The sequence below is a fragment of the Lutjanus erythropterus genome, chromosome 16 (genome assembly GCF_056507025.1).
Source record: "Lutjanus erythropterus isolate fLutEry1 chromosome 16, fLutEry1.hap2, whole genome shotgun sequence".
NCBI lineage: Eukaryota > Metazoa > Chordata > Actinopteri > Lutjaniformes > Lutjanidae > Lutjanus > Lutjanus erythropterus.
The window spans coordinates 6,160,978-6,185,578 of record NC_139332.1 but is presented as its reverse complement, the minus strand read 5'-3'; the positions used below and the strand labels follow the sequence as shown (position 1 = coordinate 6,185,578).

The following is a 24,601-nucleotide window of genomic DNA, read 5'->3' as shown; positions in this document are numbered from 1 at the left end:
AGCCCCGCCGGCACCGCTGCAGCTACCCACTGGGCCGGAATAAATCCAGGAGCCTCCAGTCTCGCCTCTGAATGGGCCCACGCCCCTGAAAGCGAGCCCAGAACAAACCCCCCCCCCCCCTCCTCCGCACCCCCTCATGCATCAATCCAGCAGCAATGAACCCAAAAGGCCTTCCTCTGGGAGGTTTAGCTTCCCTTCCTCCCTCGCCTTCACAAAGGATGATTTCAGCTGCCTAATCAACTAGAAAAAAAACTTGTGCCCTCCTCCCAGTTCCTGCTACAACCACCTCCTCCTCCTCCGTGCAAATTTCACATGCCAGTGATTTTGTTTTTCATAACATGAAGGGAGAGGGCGACGGCTCCAAACAACAATTTCTCCCAAGCATATTTGAAATGTCAACATCATTAAGACCAACTGTCAAATTTGGTGACAGTGAAAGGGTCCCTACCTACCTAATCATTATAACCTTGTGCCAAGTCTTTAAAAAAAAAAATTGTGAGGAAAAATGTTGTTTTTCTGTCAAAGCTCTGCGGAGCTTACATCGCCGACTGCATCCGCAAGCGCTCAAACACCTGTGGTAATGATCTCAGTGACAGAATCAGGCAATTACTGGACATTTTTATTCAAGCCCCAGGCTAGGTCAAAACTCAGACGCCCATACACTCGTTGAGTGCTTTCCCCCCCCCCCCCCCCCCCCCACAGCAGACACCTGAGTTTTGGGCAAAGCAAACGGCCCTGCTGCCCTCTGGCAAGCCCCACCACCAAAATCCCCACGAGCCCCCGAGTCTCTTCTCGCGCAAGCAAAAAGCTGGAGGTCAGTCCTGAGTCAGGTGTCCAGTGGTCCCGTCAGCTCCAGAGTCAGGGCTTCACATCCCGGGTTCAAAGTGAATAATGTTTATATCCTTCAACTATTGTGAGACAGACACGTACGTGGATATGATGAAGTTAATTGGTTATAATTAATCACTATTCAAACAATTGTCTTATTTTTAATGATTACTAGAAATATTGGCATCAGCGTGGGTGCTAGCAGCAATAACAACAGCATTACTTCTAGTACTAGAACTGAAAGTAGCACTGAAAGCAGCAGTTGCAGCAGCAGCTTCAGAATAGAGAATTTCCGATACCATTTTTTCCTTCCTGATTCCGTGATTCCGATACCTTAACTTTGAGTATCAGCCGATACCGAGTACTGGATGTGATGTGGTGTGATTGCCATCATTGTTGAACGGCCCACGGCCAGTGGGATGTAGCAGGGTTCGATTTCGGGGCTAATAAATGATGTGGTATTGGACTGGGGCACAAACTTACTGCCACACAATCCAGCATTTTAGGGTGTGTCAGAGACATTTCTGATTCTGGTATCAGAACAACCCTACTTTAGAAGAAAGTGAAGAGAGTCAAGTTTTATATTGGTCAGTATTGATGATTATTGATGAGTGGCTAAGGTGATAAAATGAGTTGTATTTGTATTTGTACTTACTACCAAATACATGAAGAATGGTACTTGATAATTATCACACACAGGAGTAATTGCAGGTAATTTCTAAGAAATTTCAAATATAAGAAAAAAATGTTAGGCTTATAAGTCCAGTAGCAGTAGGTGCTACAGGTGTCGAAAGTTTTGTTGCATTTAGTATCTGTAAGTAACACAGCAAAGGCATTAGCAGCATTAGTATTATTAGTACAATGTTAGTAATATAGCAGAAAAAGCACTGGTGTTTGGAACATCTACAGTACTAGTATAGTAGTAGCAGCAGCACTATTAGTAACTTAGAAGCAGTGGTGTAAGTAGTCAGACCCTCCAGGAAGTTGTGATGGTGCAATCCCAACAATTCATGCAAATGCAACAAACCCCCTTGAGTTCTGCACCGCCTTGCAATTTTGTCCAAACTTCACAACTTTACTGCAAATTTGACATCATGCAAGTACATCTCAATAAACCCAATCAATGTTTTGTTTTATCATTCACTAGTTTTTTGCTTTTTTTTTTTATTTTGTCACAGGTACTGGAAAAAACAGAATGTTGTACTTGTGAGCCTTTTTCATGAGGTTACTGAGAACATATAAAAAAAAAATCTCAACTTTCTTTTGCAATTTTCTTGCTCCTGTTATTTCATTGCAAAAAAAGTCTAAAAATATTGCAACATGCATTTTTTTTTAGAAAAGCTGCCCTGCAATCAGGCATTTTAGGCTGCAACAATCCCAAAAACATCCTGCAAAATCCTGGAGGGACTAAGTAGTAGTAGAAGCATTAGAAATAGTAGCATTAGAAGCAAGCATCCGTAGACACATCAGCTGTGGCAGTTGTAGCAGCATTAGTAGCCTGCTTAGCAGTGTTAGTAGTAGATGTAGTAGTAGCATTAGTACTAAGCAGAAGAAGCTTTAGCACTTGCAGTAGCTACAGTAGCTTGGTAGTGGAATTAATTTGAGTAGCATTAGTAGCGGCAGCAGTATCAGAGTTATGGAATGAGAAGTAGTGTTAGTCTTATTAGATACAGAATAATTAGTAGAAGCAGCAGCAGTATTAGTGGAATTATTATTTGTAGAGACATCTGTACAACATTAGTAATATTAGTAACAGCAAGCAGTGATGATGGCTCAGTAGCACTGAACAATGAAATGAAAATGAATCAGAATCGCAACATTTTACAATTTACTCCAATAAATCCAATTTTTGTAAAATAACTGTGGTGCTGCAGAAATGTCCTGGCCTACACATGACCTATGATTAACTGATTAGTAGTTTGGTCCATAAAAATGTCAGAAAATGTTGATCAGTGTTTCCCAAAGTCCAGGATGATGTCCTCAAATGTCTTGTTTTTTTCCACAACTCAAAGATATTCAGTTTACTGTCAGGAAGAAGTAAAGAAATCAGAAGATATTCACATTTGAGGAGCTGAAATCAGAGAAAACTGATTAAGCAATTGTCAAAATACTTGCCAAGTAATTTGATAGTTGAAAAATAATCGATTAATCAACAAATCATTGCAGCTCCACATTGTTTGGTACAGATTGCCACAAAATCAAACCTTTAATACAGTGGTAGGCAATTATTTTTTATGAGGGACCACATGAAAAATTGATCAGGCTGCTGTGGGCCAGACACAAATGATATAATGTCCTAATAATGGCCAAATCTCTAATAATAGAGTGGTCCGAAGTGTTCTACATACAGTAGGACACATCTACTATTGGTCACCCTTTCTGAATTGCCATGTGATGAATTAAGGGCCTATATTTTGTTGGCAATGACCAAAACTTGATGTTTTACAGTGTAACATGCATGCTGCATACAATAGTAGCAGCAAAAGAAGAAGAATAACAACATAAACAACATGGATGTACGGCATTGACTGAATAAAGTTAGTTTAATATAAAAGATACAGTTGATTACCAATGACCATAGCACTGACCCCTTTCAAAATAAAGGTCTGATAACAGTTTAATGGTAAGCAAAATGCTACTGACTGTCTTTGCTAGATTTTTAATTTTTGGTATTCCATGATAGCCCAGGTCTGCCTGTAAAATGTTTTTCAATGAAAATGAGAATAATGATGTAAAAATGAACATTCCCTCTAATACTGCAAATCATATCACGATTGCAGTATCAGTGAAAGTAATCGCAGTCAGATACTTTTTCCAAATTGTTCAGCCCAGTGGTGGTATGTCAGTGAAGCACACCTTAAAAAACTTTCAGTGACACAAACTTGAGAAAAAAAGACTTTACTCAGAACCGTGCACATTTCCTTTTTTTTGCCTTACCTAAGCATGTGTGTCTGTCACTGTGTCAGTGTGCACTTTGTCACGTGGCTGCAGGGTAAGTGCTGTTGCGGGGCATTCTTACATCTGTGCTGCAGTATGCAGTCCAATAGGTGAGCAACTCAAGCATGCCTCCAGTCCAATTAGACACAAACAAATCAACTTAATTAGGCAGGAGACCACTTAGCCGAGGATTTACAGTGAACCGCCCCCAAAACATGCCAACCATCCCTGGATACGACAAACTTCACTCACATGGTGGGCGACTGTCCCCTTCCACCACAAACGCCACCCCACCCATTCTGTGCCCAGCCAAGCGGCCACACTAAACCTTCTATTAGTGATTCTACTTAGGCTCTCGCTGCCTTGCCTCTACAGAGTCACCCTGCCTTGTACTGTAATCCCTCTCCAGCGGATTCTTAATTAAACATGGACAACACACAGGGTCAAAGACGTCGCCCTGGTGGCAAGGACGCGTGGGCAAAAGGAGGCTCATGCTCGTGGCTCCTTACTCAACCTCTCCTCCCCTCTCTGAAAAGAGAACAAAGAAGAGCTGTCATTTTTGACAGAATTCCTAATCTGTGCCCCTTATTAATTGCTCCACCCTCCCTAAATGCGCTCATGCGTACGCAGACTGAAGACAAACGCACAAACAGCGTTTAAGTCAACCGTTACTGTCCTTGGCTGCAGCCTCTAAAACGATGTGACTCACTCTATTACAATAAAGTAAGCACTGCCGTAAATCACTTTCTTGAAAGTGAGGAACTCTCCCTCCCCCACTCTCTGTCTATGATTGGCAGGTTTAATTAACAACAGGTCTTCCGGCCTGGCAGAAAGTGGGTGACAGAGTTGGCGAGTGGTAGGGGGTGGATGAGTGTGGAGGGGTGGGAGTGGAGGGGGGGTGAATGTGGAGATATGAAAACAATGCATAGCCTACTTTTGTGTGCATATAATTAGAGATGTCTGGGACTCTAACAGAACTCTGTGGGCGTGGCTGCACAGATTCAGGCAGAAGCAATTTATGCGCAAACCGTCCCTCAGGAGCGACAATGACAAACATGTCAGACATTGTTCTACATACGCATTCCTCTCCTCCGCTAACCACATCAGTGCCGCTGTAACCCCCTTTCTGCACTTAAATAAGTTAAGCTACTGAGTTGTTGAGTACATGACATGCGATAAGAAAGGAAGCGGCAAAGAATTGTGATGTCAGGCAGCAAATTTGCATCACTAAAAGTGAAAAATGACCTTCCTCTGGCAGCTGAGTCGGGAATTTGTACTAACCCTCCTCTGAGGCTGAAGCACAGCCTTTTCCTGCCATGTCCCCGAGGTCTGATACTTGGTTCCAGTCTCTTCTACATTTATATGTTCCCTTTAGGCCACATTATCCAAAGTACGATCCTTCTTTTCACAGTTATGCTGACGAGCTTTACCTACCCTTACATTCCTGTAACTACAATAAATTAACAGACCTGAAGAACTGCCTCGAGGACATCAGTACCTGGATGGCTCAGAACTTTCTCCAACTCACTGAGAATAACTCTAGTTATGTTTTTGCACCTCCTGACACTTGGTGACACTTAAATAGTTACCAATGACACACACCCTTATAGTATGTGTCCACAGGGTGTAACAACCCTCCTACAATTGCACAAACACTTTGTGGGCTGTCTGCTCCTGGATTTAAAACCGGACAAACACGGTGGCTCATTTGGAAACTCTCTCTTACAGTACTAAAACAATGAAATGTGTTTCAGAAAACCTTTGAGGTGAGAAATAAGCCATGCAGTTGCCGATCTGTCTTCGGTTTAGATCGATAATGGTTAGTTTAAAAGTTTGTAGGGAGTGCTGGACACCCTTGATTTGCACAAAGAAGCCTTGACTTCAACTTAAATGCAAAGCAGTGGCACCCAACATGACACCCCATCTCTCAAAACGCATTGTGGTGCTACCAGAATGCACTGCATGGCTACTTAGACAATGATTGGGAAGTATGGAAATGGACACATATCACACACAGGGGTCTACAGTCTGACTTGGACAGGTGGCTAATGTTAATATTGATGTCATTGTGTCAATTCATAGACGTCAGAAATCTTCTCTTGTAGTGCAACTTCACTCATTTTGTGTCTCCAGAGGGAGCTGTGTGAAGTTGGATGAATGTCCTCAAGTGGGTCTGAAGACTACAGATTTGAAAAGGAAAACACACGGGGGTGTGGAGTTAGAAAGCTTGAGGCAAGCAGCACAAGGCTACATTAGCCACTACTAGCATAACCCACCCAACCCACTGTTATTCCGGATTCCTTTGCGCCTTTTTGTTCAACATTCAGCAAACAGTACTCTTCCCTGGCTAGCTACTGATATGTCAGGGCTACTGAAGTTTGGGTTTACTACAAAGAAACGAAATACCAACAAAAATTTAGGAGTGAACGGAAACAGGAGTTTAAGCAGCTAGAATCAGAGAGATTTTGGGGCTTAATGTATCGTGGTGTGTGCCAACAAGTGGACAACAAAAGGAGGCGCATTTACATTTGGTCACCAAAGTTAGGAGTTTGGTTGCTTTGGTGAAAAATATTAGTCTCGATCTCTGGTAGGTGCCAGGTTTTGCCAATGAAGACAAATGAGTGGACTAACAAAAAAAAAGACTGTCTCTGGCTGTGCTGCACTGATTTTTATCTTTTTTTTTTTACTGTCTGTGATGATTCTGATGATGTTACAGGAGTGCAGAGCTAAATCAGTGAAGTACTCTTTCAAGTGCAACACATGCTGGTGACTTGCATCATTTTTTACTGTACTGTAGCACACATCGAATATTCCATATAAGCAGAAAAAGTGTCCATGGTGCAGTCGCCAGGATGTGGAGCTGGACCTCACATCCCCATGCATTTTACTGACTTTAAACTGTTACTGATTTTTATGTTTACTCCCGTTTACTTTTCCTGCATATGTTGCTTGCTTGCTCTTAAAATAGCGATATTCATTTTTATCTCCTTGTCTTTGTTCTCCTCTGTCTGCGCTGTAAAGCACAGACTAGCTCCGCTGCGTTGCATTTAAAGTGGTATATAAATACAGTTGAGAGCCGTTGTACTCCCTTCCGCCTCCTGATTTTGTTTCATAATACATCAGTTTGCACACATTTGCCTTTCATTACACACATGCTATAGGCCTGTCTCTGTTGTCCATTGCAGCTTTGGGAGTGACAGCCTCAAATGAAACACCATGTGGGCCATTGTACCTGGCTTTAAATGAAGAGTTTTAATGGGCCTAAATGTTGTTTCAGAGGTTTTTCTACCCAGATGAGAGGTAGATTTTGGACTAAAACTCAGTATTCAATATTTTGGGAATAGTTTTGGCATAAAAATGATCAGTGCTGGCACAACATTAGTATCTTGCCTCAAAAATCCACAGTGGCTAAACCCTACTTTAAACCCTAAATTAATCAAGCCTAACATTAATTGCAATCATCTTTAGGGGGTTGTTTTGGCATGAAATTATCTTTAAAGTTGAACAAAACCATCAGTAGCAACATCTTTCCCGTCTTCAGAACCCCACATCAGTTTATCTCTGTGGGTAATCTATTTCCTCCAGTCCAGAGCCAGTCCTCCTCCTGTGGCAAAGACTTTTCTTTAGTTTCATAATACATTAACACCAGCAAGGAGCTTCTATATGAAACAGAATGGAAAAAAAAATCAACCACTGCAGCCTCTTTGATGGCGAGTTTTCTGCTGCTCTCATCACTTTTCTAGGTCAGTATCCAGGGAGGGTGTGTTTAAACCATCTCACAAACAACATATGTCAAGTGCTGCCTTATGCAAGGGCAAACAAAGTAGATCTGTTTTCACTGTCTGCCCAGGTCATCTCCGCATCATCCCTCCTCCAGTGTCTGGGCCAGCCTCATCATCCTCTCTTGCCCCATTATTATTGTGTATGGGCTTGGTGACCCCGGCCACAGAGCCATCTGCTCACACTCTATTGATGCTGAGATTAGGGGGTGTAGGCCGGGAGGGCGGAGGGACAAACATGTTCGGTGGCCGATATGGAGACGCCCGCCTTGAGTTGCTCGAGCCGGCCCGCCAGATCAGACGGCGGAGAGGAGATGAAAGGTGGCACTCAGAGTTGCAGCACAGACAGAAATCCGACCACCAGCTGATTTCCATGCTGTTTCTCAACACTTTCCCCTGAAGTAATCAATAATCCCTCTAACCCCCTCCTGTACTCCACAGTCGTCTTCTCTCTCACTTTCGTCACTTCACTCTCTGCTTCTTTTTCGTCTGCCTCCACCTGAAATGTTGCACCTGCACTTGAGGGTCTTGCTTATTGAATCAATGATTCAATGCCTCCTGTAACGCCAAGCTTATAAAAACCACAACATCCCGCTCCGGGCACTGGCTGCGATACATCTCATAAAACAGAATGAGGATTTTAGAGGTATGTGCCTCCAATCACTCTTGGCTAGGACGAACACACTCCTCTGTGAATGCAAAGATGCTACCACTCCCTCATTCCCATGCCAGGCATGATCTCCCAGCTCCTTGCTCATGAATGTAATCCTTTACGTTTATCTGTCCAAGTTCAGAGGCCACAGGGGCCGCAACCTCCTCCACCCTCGCTACTGATGCAGACGGTGTTTGGAGGAAAAACAGAGCAGATGCTGGCCCAGGTGCTGTTGCATCTTCGAACTGCCAAAATACCGCCATCGTCTGAATCGTTGCCAAGGAGGCCCCTCCGCACAGAATTCAAGAGGGAAGGTAAGAAGAAGAAAGAGACGGAACTAACAAAAATGTGCATGCCAAATAATTTCTGAAAGAAGCTGAGAATTGACAGATGGCTTGAGAGGCAAGAGGGCCAAGATGGGGCGGCAAGGCATCAACACTTCCAGGGTTAAAGGTTTGATTCCCAGTGGGAAGCCCACACTAGAAGTGTTTATCTATTTCACTTTTTAACCAGGAACTATCAGCTTCCTTCACACATCCTGCTGCAAACTGACACAGTCTTCCCAGTCACAGGTGGAACTGCTTGGTGTAAAGGTGTAAGAAAGAAGCGTTTGTACAGACTTTGAAACCACCATCACCCACACCTTTCTGACATGTTACCTTATTATTAACATGATGCCAATGAGTTCCAGCTGAACATGTGAGGTATGCGTGGAGTCAGGTATCAGACTCTGTACTTTTAAGGCTCATTTACGCTTCCTTTTCGCAGGAAAATAGATAGATAGATGTCCATTTCAAATGATGTAACCATCACCGCCCACATGTATCTATGCATCCTTTACATTTATAAGGATGTTTAACAGTACATCCACTTGAGGGTGCTGCTCAGAGTCAAAAGTTACCCCAAAGAAGAGGAAAAAGTTAAAAGTTTCTGAACGCACAGTGCGAAGAGAGGGCTCCATCTGTATCTGTATGGATATCTAAAGTAAAGCAAAAATGAGCATTTAAGCATGAATATTTAAGGGTATCACATTAAATCAACTGGTGCACCTGCAGCTTGTTCAAGTCACAGAGAGTCAGGGCAATGGCGAGCCAAGAGAGGTCACAAAAGCGGTTAAGCTTTTTAAAAACTTCACACACAGTCTGTAAAATCTGTAATGCAAAATAGAAAGCTAGTGAAGGCAACACATCTAACTTTATGAAACACCTGGTCAAACACAAAATACATCTGAAAGCTGAAGAGTGTGCCATGTTCAGCGGGCGGAAAGCACCTGTCACCACAGCGGTCGCAGCTAACGTTAGCATGCATACCACCAGTGCCAAAATTTAACCATTCATAGACTATGAAACTTTAAGTGAGACATTGGCAACTTCACCAACATCTTGGGCAGTTAGTTAGCTAGTCGGATAAGTCGGGGGCGGCAGTAGCTCAGTCTGTAATGACTTTGGCTTGGGAACCGAAGAGTCACCCGTTTAAGTCCCACACGGACCAAAGTACAAAGTGTGGATTAGAAGTGGGAGAAGTGCCAGTTCACCTCCTGGGCACTGCCAAGGTGCCCTTGAGCAAGTCAACGAACCCCTAACCCCTGCTCAGGGTGCCTGACTTTATGTATGTGTGCAGCCCCCTCGCTCTGACACCTCTCTCAGATGCATGTATATAGGTACTGATTGTGCGTGTGTGTATTTCAGGCCTGTGTGTGTATGTCCAAAATTACAACAGAGTGAAAAGAATGTAATTTCCCCTCTGGGATTAATAAAGTATGCTGTGTTCTTCTTCTTTGATTGATGTGCCAGTCAGTGGCTGATTGAACTCAACCACTGACTTTGCCTGAAATTCCTTACCAACGTGATAGTACACCATGCTAACAGTACATGGGATTTATTAGTACATCCAAAACCTTAGTATGGGAATTTTGCATACTGTTTACAGGGAAGGATATCACATGTCCTTCTCCCAAGACACACATGACAGCATTAACTAAATACCCTGGTGACAGAGTGAAAGACCAGAGGTTGTAGGGACGAGTTTGGGAGGGGACGGGGAAGTAGGGATGGGTGTTATTTCATGCAATGTTAGTGTGTAAAATGTTCTAAATAAATAACATTTTTGACTTATTTTTTTACAACTACAATTACATTTTTATTATTCCAAAGACAGTTAAGTACTGAAAAAAGTAGTGTTTGGTATCGATGCTGAATTTCAGGTAGCAGTACTGATACAAATGTGAACAGTACCCAACCATAGGTATACAGAATTTAAACTTGGGAAAATGGAACGTGTCTTCTTATTTTTCACTGGTTATTGCCTCTCATCTCTCTCTATGATGACAGGGCTTTATTTAAGGATAGCTGTTCTGAACACTTTTGCCTTCCGACGTAATCGAACAGGATACAAACCATCCAACCACAGAGCAGCTGCACAGGAAAGGTTGGGGGTTATGTGCTCGAGAGCACCTCTGGAGTAGTTGCAGATGGAGAGGAGAGTATTACTCATCACTACCACCCCCCCACACCAACCCACCCACGCACCACCGCCCCACCCCTCCCTCAATCCTACGCCTGCACTCTGGAGCCCTGACACTTCATGTAAACTACCACAAAGTAAAACGCTCCGGAAAAGGGCAACTTGGAGCCACAAAAAGTGGCATTGATCCAAATTTACTTACAGGAGGAGGAAGTGAAGAAGGCGGTGATGAAGATGTCCCGCGGTGATAGCAGACACACAGGTGTTGCTGCTCATGCTGCATAACCTCCCCTGCTGTGCACAGGAGGGTCACCGCTAACCTTGACAGGGGTGAACAGGCGCTGCCGCAGTGCCCTTGTTCACTCCGCTGAGGGACATGTCATATTATTTATTTAATAATTTGACTTTTTTTTTTCTTACAAGTTTCCCTTCAACTTTTAATATCTCTCGTGCGCCACAGGGACACTCGGAGGCCCACAGGTTTGATAACTTTAAACGCCTACTTTTTAAAGTGTAATATCTCAGCTACCTTGGGACCTACACACCCCGGGTCTTGCTCCATATCACTGACTTTTTTCTTTTTTTTTGTATCTTACGAAAATGAAGGGTACGAGGGAGTGAGTTTGTGGTTTGGAAGTTAATCTAACTTGAGTTTATCAGCGCTGTGGTCTTGTACATTAATGACACGGGGGACTAAACATGTGAGCCCAGGAGAGAGGGAGTCTGAGAGATAAAGAGTTTAGGAGGAGGAGGTAGCGGAGCTGAAAAGAAATAGCTTTTGGCATCATGCAGTTTTTTTAATCCCAGGAGCTGCAGAGAGGAAAGGGAGCAAGAGGAATGCTATTCCCGCAGTTTGGCCTCAGATGTCATCTCAATCTAAAGCGACACTTGCTGACAGCACCGCCGCAAAATCATCCTGTGGCTGAACTCCGACCCCGTCTGCTGATTCTGCAGCTCGGGCCGTCTCACGCCACAGCGCTAACCGAGCGACAGTTTCCTGTCTGCTGCCAGCGTCGCGGCTCACATCAACCTGTCATCAGCCGTGACAGGTCCGACCACAGGTTTCATGGCGGGGGAATAGCTCGGACAATTGGTTCAGCCGCAGAGTGTAAACACACCGTCGGCTAGGTGGCACAAGAGATAGAGGAATATTCATAAAGATTATTCATGGCTGGCTGTCAGAGGCGCCGACAAATCTGGGAGGTAATGGCAACGGCAGCGGAATCTGACGGAGAGCAGGACTGGACTAAACGGACAGGCAGCCATCACGGCAGAACAGTCATGCTCCTGCATATCTCATATCTGAGTCCAACTCATCCGTAATACAAGCACACACAGTCATAGCTCACCCATTCTTGAGAATATGGATGAAACTGTGGGTTTAAGGGGTTTTTGATTTTACCTCTTCAATTATGTGGGAAAATATATTTTAAAAGATCAAACTGTTGGCTATTAAACTTTGTAACAGTCCAACCTCCCAGTGATTAAATTATTTTTTAACCAACTCTGTCAGATGGAAAATTGAACAAAGTTGACAAAATGTTACATTTTTCACAGCACAGTCTTACTGAGTAGGGCGGAACGATTTTGAAAAAATATCTTATTACGATTATTTTGATTCAAAAACATACTGAAATTACTATAGTGTGATTTTTTCCCAAGGAATCTGCACCGAATGAATTAAATGTCTCAGTTGTCTCAGAATTCTCTTAATGCTAATCAAAACACACATTTTTAAACTATAATTCTTATTAAGCTTTGATTTAGAAGGGCTACAGAGTTGACATCTTATGGTTGAGACACAACTGATAGCAATATTATTTAATGAACTGCAGTTTTCCCACCTTTTTGAAACCAGGAAGTGAGACAGGGGTCCTTAGGGTATAGCTAACCATTTTTATACCTGATTAAATCATGTTTTTGTAAAAATGTGACAGAGCTGACCAGTTATAGTTGAGACCCATCAGATAGCGATATTATTTCATGCATTTGTCAAAAAATAGAAAGTTTACAAGAGCTTGAGCAGTATTCCCGCCTTTTTTTAAACCAGGAAGTGTGACAGGTGCCCTTATGGTATAGATAACTATTTTTATGCCTGATGAAATCATGTATTTAGAAAAATCTGGCAGTTAACAGAAATGTAGGACACAACTTTAAAACAAAGATGATTATAACAGCACATTTTTATGTTACCAGTAAGTACTGTTAAGTTTAGATTTTGAAGGCTTTTAACACATCTTCAAATTGTCATTGTAAGGTGTGAATTCTTGTCTGGGGATGTTTTTTTTTTTTTTTTTTTGGTAGGACATGATTTGTCCTAAGTCCCATGAACATATAAGCTACCACCAACAGGATTTCACATCATCAATCTCACCTGCCATTGCCAACAAGTCGGCCATGTCTGTGTGCTGAGAGCAATGATTTGAATACCACACGGTAAATTATCCTTGAAAGGAAAAAATCCTCCCTCAAACACTCCACACTGTTATCCCTCATCAATCTGTGATGTTGAGTGCATTCCAGGACCAAAATTTGAAGCAGTGCTCTGATTTACTTTTCTGGTATACCCACTTTCCATCAACCTGCTTTGTCTGCTTCCTCTAAGTTCGGCTGATGGGGCGTCATTTGAAACCTTTTGATAATAGTGCTGATAATACCTGACTTTCAGCATTGATACTTTTGGATAGAGTTTTCTGAAAAAGCCTTCTTTCATTTCAGAAGAGGCTAAAGGTTTTAAATGCTATTCAAACACTAAGCAGCTGAACAAGGACTTTGCCTAAAAAGTCCGGACACATTTCAGTCTGAGAAGTCGATACTCAGCTACATGGTTGAGTGTATTCCTACAACTCCAGAGAAGGGATATGAAATCGTTGACCTGAGATGATTCCATATACAAATAGTATAGAATATGTACTATTTATTCAGCGCATTCACCATTCACTTCCACTGTTTGGGAGATTCTGCAACTGTTTTCCTGTGAAAAGTCCAGCAGTGTTTTGCAGACAAACAAAATAAACCTGACTCTCAATCGGCATGAGGGTGAATAGATCATCGCTGACTTTTCCTTTTTGGGTGAACTATCCCTTTAACTAAGTTAAAATAAATTAACATTGACTTTTGGCTTTACAAGACCCAAACTGTGATTCATCCATCCCAAACTATGTTATATTTTATTTATGTGTAGTTTTTGGTTTATTTTTACAATTGACTGGCATCTACATCTCCGTCTCTTTCCAGTCCTATTTCAAGACATATCTTTCTGTTTTGGTGTTATTAATTAGAATAAAAAATCGATTTCAATTCAACTAACGAACAATAAAAGAACAAAACATGTACTTACATGTACTTCTGACCTACGTTAACCTATACCCTTTTTACTTATTAGGGACACCTTAGTCTTAAACTGTTATATTTGTGCCTGTCTTAATAATTCATATTACAGTGCTTCCGTGTTTGTAATCGCTATTGTTACTGCTACTACTTTGAGGTTAAGATGGCAAATGCTACATGTCTCTATCCTGGTCAACATGCATACAATGGTTAAATTACTTGTGAATAAAACTTAATTAATTTCAGTAAGTTTACAAAGACTTTTTTGTTTTCTAAAATTGTCCTTGTCCTTTTTTCACCATGCATTTTATGGATACTGACTTTTTTTTTTTTTTAGTACACTTTATTTTCTCACTTTTCTGGTGTATATATACTAGTCTACATACTCAAAATCAGCTTAGATTTACTGTGTTGCTTTTATAACTGAGACTGAGAGTTCTCTATATACACCACCACAGCAACAAAAAAGGCCTAGAAATTCAAGGCACATAACCACCAACTGTTACCCAACGGTGTTAAAGTGTTTTAAGGTTCATTCCTTCAGATTTGACAAGATAAGTGTTCCTGCCCGGCTTGATGATATTTCCTTTCTTGAGGCTGTTAGAGGAATTAAGAGACACTTTCCCCGACGTGAAATGTAGTCAGGTTTTTCAGAGACGTATATTGGTGTCAATGCAATTACTTCGCCGCAACTGGGTAATCTGCCTATACCGCCGCTTTCAAAACATCATCCTCATGCTCTTGATGCTCCGTGGTAAATTTTGAGACATGATCTGTGGCAGACGGTGAGCTCTTACCGTATACTGAGGAGGAGAAGGGTTGGAGGAGTGCAGAGAGGGATGTCAGGCACTTGGAAATTTTCTAAGAACAACGCAAAAGAACACCCATTCTTTGACTCTGGTAAAAGTAGAAGAACTGATTCAACTTCTTTACTTAAAATATAAAAGTAAAAGTCACCCTCTGAAGGACATTTCTCCCAGCTGTACCTTTTCTCCCCTTTCTCTCCCCTCTCTGTCTGTTTTGTTTTGTTACGTCTTTTACGTCATTTTCGTCTTGGTACATCTTTTATATTACGTCCTTTAACTCATTGGCAGGTTACATAATTTTGATCTTGCTACGTCATTTTTGTCTTGTTAAGTTTTTTTACAGCATTTTTAATTTGTTACATCTTTTATCCCACGTTCATTTTGTCACATCTTTTACGTCATTTTCATGTTGTTACGTCTAGCTGCATCAACAAGCCTCCACTGAAAATGTGAGCAGTAAAAAGTACAGATATTTGTGGTAAAATGTAGGGAGTAAAAGTAAAACGCGGTCAAAGAAATAAATACCCAAGTACAGATACCTGAAAACTCTACTTAAGTGCAGTAACGCAGTATTTGTACTTAGTTACTTCCCATTTCTGCTGATGTCTGAGTAACTTGTGCAGTTGAAAAGTCTGGATGCTTTAAACTTTCCAGCTTTTGTTGGCCCGGCAGCAGGTCAGTCCTCTGAGGCTCTATGATCACACAATTAGCAGCACTCTGCATTCCTGCAACAGAGCGCGGATTCCAACATCCACATTCCACCAGCAGCTGATTGTCAAGCAGCTGATGCATTCATGCTATGTGAATTTATTTCCCTCAACTATTTGACTGATTTCATGAAGCGTTCCAGCCAGCAGATCATTATATAGCTTGTTGAAATAACACTGAGAGCTCTGTAAGCAATGAAATGAGTCACTGAGGGAAGAGTGAGCAACAGCAATCACAAACCCAGCAGCTTATTTTAAAAGTAATCTAAATTGAATAGCATCGCAGACATCCACCAACAGGAGAGGATGCCGAAAAGTGAGCAAATTAACTTTATTGTCTAAACACGTTTAGCGATCAGCTTGACAGGCAGTGCGGCGCCTGCTGGCACAGCTCCATCTGCTCGGTAATGATTTGTTGTTGATGGGGGAAAAAAACAACACATTTCAAACACCTGGAGAGGCGAAGCCGGTCCCGGTTCTCCCCACAAAGACGCCTCGTGGGTCCAGGCCAAGGCAGTCTGGCAGCACTGTCAGCTCCATTAGCAACGCACGGTGGTGAAAGGCACGCGCGAGTGGCAGCAGCACTGGTAGATTAATGTCACAAACACACTGCGCGAGGCAATAATGGACGGGGATGGTCTGATTGGTACCACCATGAATGACCAACATCTGGTTTCCAACACGTCGCCTGCTCAACAATTATTCTGCAGCCTCCACATCCACGCCTTCTGCCTGTGTAGAAACAGAAGACATTTTCAAGAATAAATTGTGCTTTAACAAGCAGCCAGCGCAGAACGTGGGCTTCAGTTTTTTACGCAAGTCTATAATATTTATTATCCTCAAAATGTGACTCTGCTTCCTACAGTGTCCCGTAACTCCATTTTTCAAAACCAGAGCCAAAAACAATGATAGCAATCGATCACATCTATACAAGGCTGGTAGTATACAGCCCTCAACAACAAATAATACTTTTTTTTGTTTTTTTTACACAATGGTATCAGATCGGAACTTGGTATCTGCCAATACACAAAGTTCAGAAATCGGAATCAGTATTGGAACAACTAGGGCTGCACAATTTATCGCAATATTATCGAAATCACAACATGGACAAGTTCATTATCCAAACTTCAGAACCACAACCAAACTGCAATTTTTTGAAAGGGGAAAAAATTGTCAGATAACAGCATAACGATGAAGTACTGTTTGAGAATTTGCTGACTATCAACATCTAGCTTAACTAGGTAGCTTCCCTGGTGGCTTCAGAAGGTCTTACCTCACAGTAATAACACAACGTTCATTTAAAGCTTCAACTGACTCTGAATGTGGCTTTACCTACCTGTGGCTAACCTTAGCAAGCCAGCTAAGAAAACACAACATGTAAGACAACTTTGGTATCCAGAGTCGTGTGTCTCCTTTGTTGGTAGAGGCCAACACCGCATTCAGTCAATGTTGGTAGAATGCAAAGAATGAGAAACCCTATCTTTGTTCCGATTTAGGAGTGTTCAAGCATGGTCACCCCTAGAGTTGTACTGCAACTGGCAGCAGACAAGTGTGAATATAGCTCCTTTTTAAAACTAAATATAGTGTTTGTATTTGATACCATTGATGTTAGCTTAGCAGACAATTTTGCCAAAAGTTTGTTGACACTTATGTAGTTTTTTTCACCAAGTGGAAAATATCATTGTGGTGGCAATGGTAAATTTACAAATGTGGTTTAACTGCCACCCCACCAGCCACTGTGTCAGGCTACCATGTCCCTGAACACAAAATTAATGCTATCCCAATACCATTTACAGTATTGGAAATACCTCAGATCCAGTCTAAAATGCTTGACTGGGTACCGTGAGTACGCTCCGACATGTAATTTATTACCCCTGAAATGGGACACTGCCGGGAAGTGTCCTCAGACTGGTGCCTGGTATCAGCTAATAGGCTCCAAGTTCAGGTGTTGGAATCATTATCAGAGAGGATACAATGGTATCGGAACATCTGTACAATGACAGTAAACTTCACATTGTATTTTCATTAAAAAAGTAATCAGATTACTGTAAAACATAATGCGTTATTGTCCAATACTATTGAGGATTACTGAGGAAACACAAAAACCAGACAGATGGAGCTGGAATTCAGCTTAGACAGGCACGACAAGGTTTGTTGGGGGTAACATTGCATTTCACCAACTTTACTCTCTCTTGTAGAAAATTGACTTCAGTTGCTCAACAGCAGCCCTGACTCCTCCCTCGACGATAAGAGGAAATCACTTTCAGATAAATCGAAATGATCACGCTGCAGGTATATACAAAGCCAGTGAAGTTTGCCAAGTCTCTCAGCTATTCACAGGCCTCAGAACTTCCCAGAATCCCATGAAGTCTACAGCTGTGATGATTAAAAGCGAAATTTTAATTCCGTTGAACACCTTTACAAGCACGCTTTAACCACACTGCCAGTAAAACTCCCCGAGACGAATGGGATGACTGACGACTAACAGCAGAGGCAATTAAAATTTCCCAAAAGCCATCAAAGTGGTGGAAGATAGGGGGAGGAAAGGGCCTTATTGACTTCCACCTCAGCTGGGCTGCTTCGCTCTCGCGGGCTCCATCTATCAGGCTGCTTTGGCTGATTGAATATGTCCACACATTTGATGCTTGACCCGTCCATTTAAACTGAAGAAAAAACAGGCTCGCATAGACTGTGAGATCTAATGCTGCATCAGAAAGGTGAGGAGTAAAATGTGGGCTGTGCTTTGTCATTTCAGATTGGTCATTTTTATCCATTTCGAGCTTAATTGCTTCCATTTTTCTTCGCCTAAACAGACAATTAAAGCCAGGTTGTTTAGTCTACCGGCTCTGAGATTTAGTCCCACAGCTCTAAAGGCTTGTAACAGTCTGTAAATGATGTGGACTGGGTTATATATTGATAGATTTCTGTGATTTTTCTTCCTTTATAAAAAGGGTGTCGAAGCAACCCTTGTTCCTTGCCATCTCATTATCATGAACTATAATTACAGAGTGTACTCATTTTCTTGAACAACGTGTAGCCATTATGCAATTCACTATTGTTCTATTAAAGAATCTTGTGTTATTTCCTCCAGAACAACCACATTTCATCATAGCCTTTTGTGCGAGCATACGCTCCATTTTCTCCATTTACAGCCTCCACATTTGCCCCAAGAGAGCTGTGTGTGTCAGGCTATTTTCTGTTGGATTAACACTGAGCCGGATCCACGCCGCTACACACTGAGGGCCCCTCTCTACATCCTCGCAGCAGCCCGTGAAAGCCCACCTTCCCGTGTCAGCGCCCATTTCAGTGTGGTCTTTTCAAGCTAACCTCCTTCCGACCTTCCAGTCTCAGGGTGTGCGGAACTGCGTGTCAGTGTTGGGGTTCGCTCACGTGGTTCCATTCCGAGATTAAATTACCTTTTCGCTCGGACTCCTCGGAGCCCCCACTAACAGGGGCCAGGTGCACTTAAACAACACAGCAGGCTTCGCCTCACCTCAACAGTCACACATCCTGTTGGTGAAACTATGGTGCTGGGGTAAGAGACCTCAAAGTGCAGCCACACACTGGAACATTTGCCTGAATACAACAGAAATACAAAGTGAAAGTAGCACTGCATCTCTATCAACAAACTGCAAGGATCAGTCTCTGAAGACTTATACCAAGAGCTGTGTACTGAACCTGAGCACTATGCAAAATGCGTCCATAGCATCGAGAAGCAACAAGCAGGGACGGATTGAGAAGGGTAGCATGGTGTGGCAGCTGCCACCCCTAAAAGACGCCTTGCCACCCCAGTTTTGGACAGTTCTGGTTCAAAATATTAATATATATGTAAAAGTTGTGGTTGGTAGGAAATTTACTAAAAATAAAGTGCAAGTGAATTCAGCAAGAGATGATGCTGTTATGCAGGGATCAGCAACCTTTACTATCAAAGCGTCATTTTTGGCCAAAAAAAAGGTCTGTCTGAAGCCAAAGCTTTTGAACTCGCTATTTTCCCTTCAGATTTTTCTTGTTTTGGATTTGGCATCCATAGATAGCCCACACTCAAGACTAGGCACCGACAAAATTTAGAGGAAAAAGTGCTGAGTCTCAGACATGTCTAAAAGACATGTATTTGGAAAAAACTTTGCAGATTTGGAAACAATTAATTGATTTCTAATGCCAGCTTTAGGTATTTCTATTTAATGCTTTACTCGTGTGCCAAAATAATGTAATATTTTAAAGTTTTAAAGTAAATTTTGTGATTGTTTGCAATTAAACTGAATATATACTTTTTTTGGCTATCCCTTAAAGTCTCCATACCATCCTCTTGCTGCCCTATGGATATTTCTCTAGATCGGCCCCTGGCAACAAGTGTCAAGAATCAAAAGTTGCAGCACCCACCAGCAGCCTATAATGCATGTCAATGCACCCACGAGTCAACATGGAAGCCCGCAGACTGGCAGTGTCTTGACAGCCACGAACACGGGATGATAAGGACACACCACAGCCCCATTCCCAAGTACCCACGTACGCCCAACTATTTAGAGAAGCAGCATTTTGGGCTGCCCTGGTGGCCTACGGGTTAAGGCAGCGACCATGAACCAAAAAAGTCCCCAGTTTGCATCTGACCAGGACCTTTGCTGCATGTAATTCTCTGTCTCGCCCCCCATTTCCTGTCATCTGTCTAATAAAGACATATGATACTCCAACAGCATTTTATCACATCATAAAATGAGATTCATGTGATGGGTTGGGCGAGGCCTGGTTTGCCAATGTGACACAGATGATCCGCTGTGATCGTGTGGGGAGCAACCCAAAGAAGAAGATGATCACCACGACCCGTCTACCATCCACTGAAACGTAACCTGTATAGCACTTTGAAATTTATTCTTTTCTTAGATATTCTTTGCTATTAATTAAAAAAAAGTTTTCAAACACAAGGCCATGTTTTATTTGAACAAAGTTCTTGATTTATTGCATATTTCTTTAAGCTAAAAAAAATTATCTGAAGCAAGTTTAGATTTCCCACACTAAGGTAAACCACCAAGACTGGTATTTGTATAGCCTACTGTGTGTATACCCACCCTGTGTGTACCTAAAGATCAATCCCAAGTGACTACAGGCCTGACATAGACAGACATTGGCGTTATTGAAACCACACTAATAATTAGAGCTGCAATGATTAGTCAGCAGACAGAGAATTAATCCCAACAGCAGCTATTTTGATAATAGTGCTGAGTCATTTTTTTAAATGTCAAAATTTTCTGGTTCCAGTTTTTCAGATATGAATGTTGTCTGGCTTCTTTGGTCTTTTATGATAGTAAACAGAGGGGGCCTATATTTGGGTTTGGAGCTGTTGAAAAAAAGACATTTGAATGTCACCTTGGGCTTTAAGAAACTGTGATGGACATTCTTCATCATCTTCTGATTTTCTTTTATAGACCAAACAACTAATAAAATATCAATGTTACTTACAAGCCTTTTTTCACTTAAACCAGGAAACATCTGCTCAGTGACAGCTGTATACTACTAACCCTGTGTGGATGCGATATGATAACCATCACTGTTGTTTGTGGCCTGGCTCAGGTTAATGAAATTTGCCGTACGGGACGCTGCTGGGAAGTAGCAGGGTCCTGTTTCAGGGCTTATTAATTCTGTAATATCTATGGATGGGTACTGAGAACTGATACTAAACCAGCACCTGGACAAACAAATCTGCTATCGATATTTATGTAAAACTGCATGAACAGCTCAAAAGTGTGGGCTCACGTTGCTTAATTTGATGAAAATGCAGCTAAATGCCATGGCTCAGGAGACAAGTAACTTCTTATTTCTGCAAACACGACAATAGTACAATAGTAAAACAACTGTTGAATCTTCTCCCATCTGTTCACATCATGTCTTTATTTATTTTTTTATCAAAATAAAGTGAGCAGTATTGATAAGAAAATATCTATATCAACTGAAGTCAGACAGTTGATTGTATCTGTGTCTGTATCGGCATATATGTTGTCTGATATGCACCGATATGTCGGACAGTGCAAAATGCAGATTGTATTTTGGTTTTTTTTGTGTATATGTATATATATATATATATATATATATATATATATATATATATATATGTATATATATATATATATATATATATATATATATATATATGTATATATATATATATATATATATATATATATATATATATATATATATACATATATATATGTATGTGTGTTTTGTCTTTATTATTAGTGTTGAATTGATAAGCATAATGGATCACTGCACTATCAGCTGATATATTAATATCTGCATTCTTTTACTCCTTAATGTCGTTGTCAGCATCTGCACCAAAAATCCAGTTTTGGTCAGGCCCTGGTATCAATAAAATACCAATCATACCATCCCTAGTGATATCATATTGGCACATATTTGTGTACTCGCCAACACTCGATCCAGCACCCTGGACAGTATCTGAGGCATTTCTGATACTGGTGTTGGAATCGGAACGATCCACAACAAAATTATGAATCCGACCAGATATTCGATGCCAGCTTTCTGTACTTTTTCAGTGCTACAAACATATTTCAGTCTGTACCAGGTATGATAGACATAAGCAGTCGACACCTGCTTTGTCTTGACCTCTTACTTCCTCTGTGGAAATCATTTCCCACCAGTGTCCATACTGAGCACAATTCACTCCCAACAAATAAAGTGAATCTCTGCCAACTGGCAGTGACAGCCTTCTCTGTTGTTCTATGTAATCTCATAAGACAGTTGGCTTGTTCCGGTAAATCTTGCCTACAGAACCAAGTTGATCCTGGAGAGCAGGGAGTGGCTCAGTGCACGGCTGTTCAGCAACTGGTTTTCGGTGGCTGTGCACTGTAACTGATACCCCACGCACCAGGCAGAGTATTTATATCGTAGCTCCGGCTCTCACACCAGTTGCAAAGCATTTCTCGAGACAAACCAACTGGTGCTTTTTAACTTGACACAAACTTGAAACACTGCGACCAGAGGCGTTTATTTTCCGCTGTTTATTTGCACAACATTCCTCAAAAGACAAACCTTCAAAAACTGCTCGAGCCATTCAAATGTTTCACTCGCCACAGGCAAGGAGGAGAGGATTTGAGCTCCTGTCTCAGACAGGCTCTGTGGATCTCAGGTATTATAGCTTCAAATCTCACTTTTCCTCTCTCAGGACACTTTAGAATTGTCTCCTCCTGTCTATCAGCCTGACTGATGCACATAGAGAATATTTGGAACAGCTGCCAGTGATTGTATTTGGGGCACAACACTGACATTACTAATTCATCTGCACTGTATTGCTTTGTACAGGCAGAAAACACACTCAAATGGCTGATTTTTGCCACAGCTAAATAACCCCACTGCATCAGCAACATCATTATGCAACATGTTCCATCAATACTATTAACATGCAGGCAAAGTTAGGAGCTCATTTCATACACATCAGCAATAAAAGAAGCACCCATTGAAGGATGGCTTAATCACCAGGAGGTAATTTACATTTACATGACACATTGGAGTAGAGGATGGTGCGCACTGAAGCCTGACCAATGAAAAACATGACAGCAAACGTCATGATGCTGTACTGGACAGAGAAAGAGACTGCAAGGAGTGTGTTTCATTTTTAAGCTTATTATTTTGAACTTTGCAGATTTAATCTTGAGACTGACCGTCCTTAGAAAATCGAGTAATCACCACTACCACTGAGTCGTGTAATGAAAGGATGCTATGATTATATTCTGGAGGCAATTCCATTCCTCATGCCCTCTGGAATATTAACGTTTCAGTGGGTGCACAAAGGAGAAAGTTCAAACCGCTGACTGCAGCAGGGGCTGCTTTTAGGAGCAGAAAGCACACTCTGATGCAACTTTTTGAGCCGTGAAACACCAAGAAAGAGCAAAATGCAACCGTGAATTCGACATATGTGTCTAGACTGTGCAGAAAGAGCGACTTTACAGCCTGAAAATGAACTTTAAAACAGCATATCCAGGCGCGCGCCGTGCGTAAAGCCAAATCCAAGCCATTTCTTTTCTTTTACCTGTTGGTCCTTCCATGCTGTCTGCGTAGATTCTGACGGCCAGCATCAGTAGCAATGCTGCTGAATACATGTTGGCAGAAGAAGTAAAGTCCAGCTCGTTTTTGTCACAAGAAGAAAATCCTAAAGCAAACTCCAGCAGCAGCAGAAGCAGCAGCAGCGGGACTGGAGAGAAGTTGTGCGCTCAGCTCCATTCATTCATCGCCGGATCCTCCGTGCCTGCTCCCCCTCCACAGCCCGCACAGGGAGCATCTGATCTCCAGCTAAAGCGTTCAAAAACAGAGCCCCCCTTTCTCCTCTAACGGCTCCGCTACTTTTTTGCACCGTCAAGCGAGCAAGTGGCGCGCAGGAATGCGGGTCTGCGGCGCCTCCATGTGGCCAGGAGGTGGATCTCACCATCCAAACTGTCACAGGCAAACCTCTTTGCAATTGGGGGTTATCTGCAGTTTCTAGAGGCGAAACTGATTATTAGACATACAGGGGGTCACAGCACTGTCACATTAGAGGGGACATTTTTCCTCAGTGTCCTCTTTAAGTGCATTTCTGGCTCCCAAACCGGCTCATTTCTGTCCGGCTGTTGCTCTTCGTTATTATGCTAAAAACCAGCAGATTAGATTCTGACTCATGGAGCTTTGTATGGAGGGAGTAACACCTTGCCAAAGGCGACCAAGTCAGTGCCCATGCTAGATGGTAGTTTATTCTTCACTAATATGATACAGGAGAGTCTCTCCTCTCTGACTGTTTTTCAGTATTTAAAGGGACAGTTCATCCCAAAATCAAATATACATATTTTATCATTTTACCTGTAGTGCCATTATGCATCTAGATCATTGTTCCAGGGGCGTTTCTAGAGGGGCGGGCCTGGGTAGGTAGGGGGGCACTGGCCACAAGCAGGCAGTTCCAGAGTCTGGGGGCAGTGATGGAAAAGACCCTGTCTCTTTCAGTAACCAGCCATGTCAGAGAACTTCAGGTTACAAGGTGGTATATAAGGAATAAGAGATCAGTGAGGTAGCTCGGTGCCAAAACATGCAGAGATGTTAGCCGCAGTTTCCTTTATGCAT

The 24,601-nt window shown here is 42.1% G+C and overlaps 1 protein-coding gene across 6 annotated transcripts in view; it reads right to left on the bottom strand.

Annotated features, from left to right (window-relative positions):
* Window positions 1-23,793, bottom strand: part of ptprua (protein tyrosine phosphatase receptor type Ua) — a 310,129-nt gene extending 286,336 nt beyond the window's left edge. For all 6 annotated transcript variants that reach the window (XM_084739999.1, XM_084740002.1, XM_084740000.1 and 3 more), the window contains exon 1: window positions 23,544-23,793. In XM_084739999.1, coding sequence (XP_084596125.1) covers window positions 23,544-23,613 — 70 coding nt within the window. In that variant the 5' untranslated portion in view covers window positions 23,614-23,793. The remainder of the gene's footprint in view (window positions 1-23,543) is intronic.
* Between the last annotated feature and the right edge of the window lie 808 nt (window positions 23,794-24,601).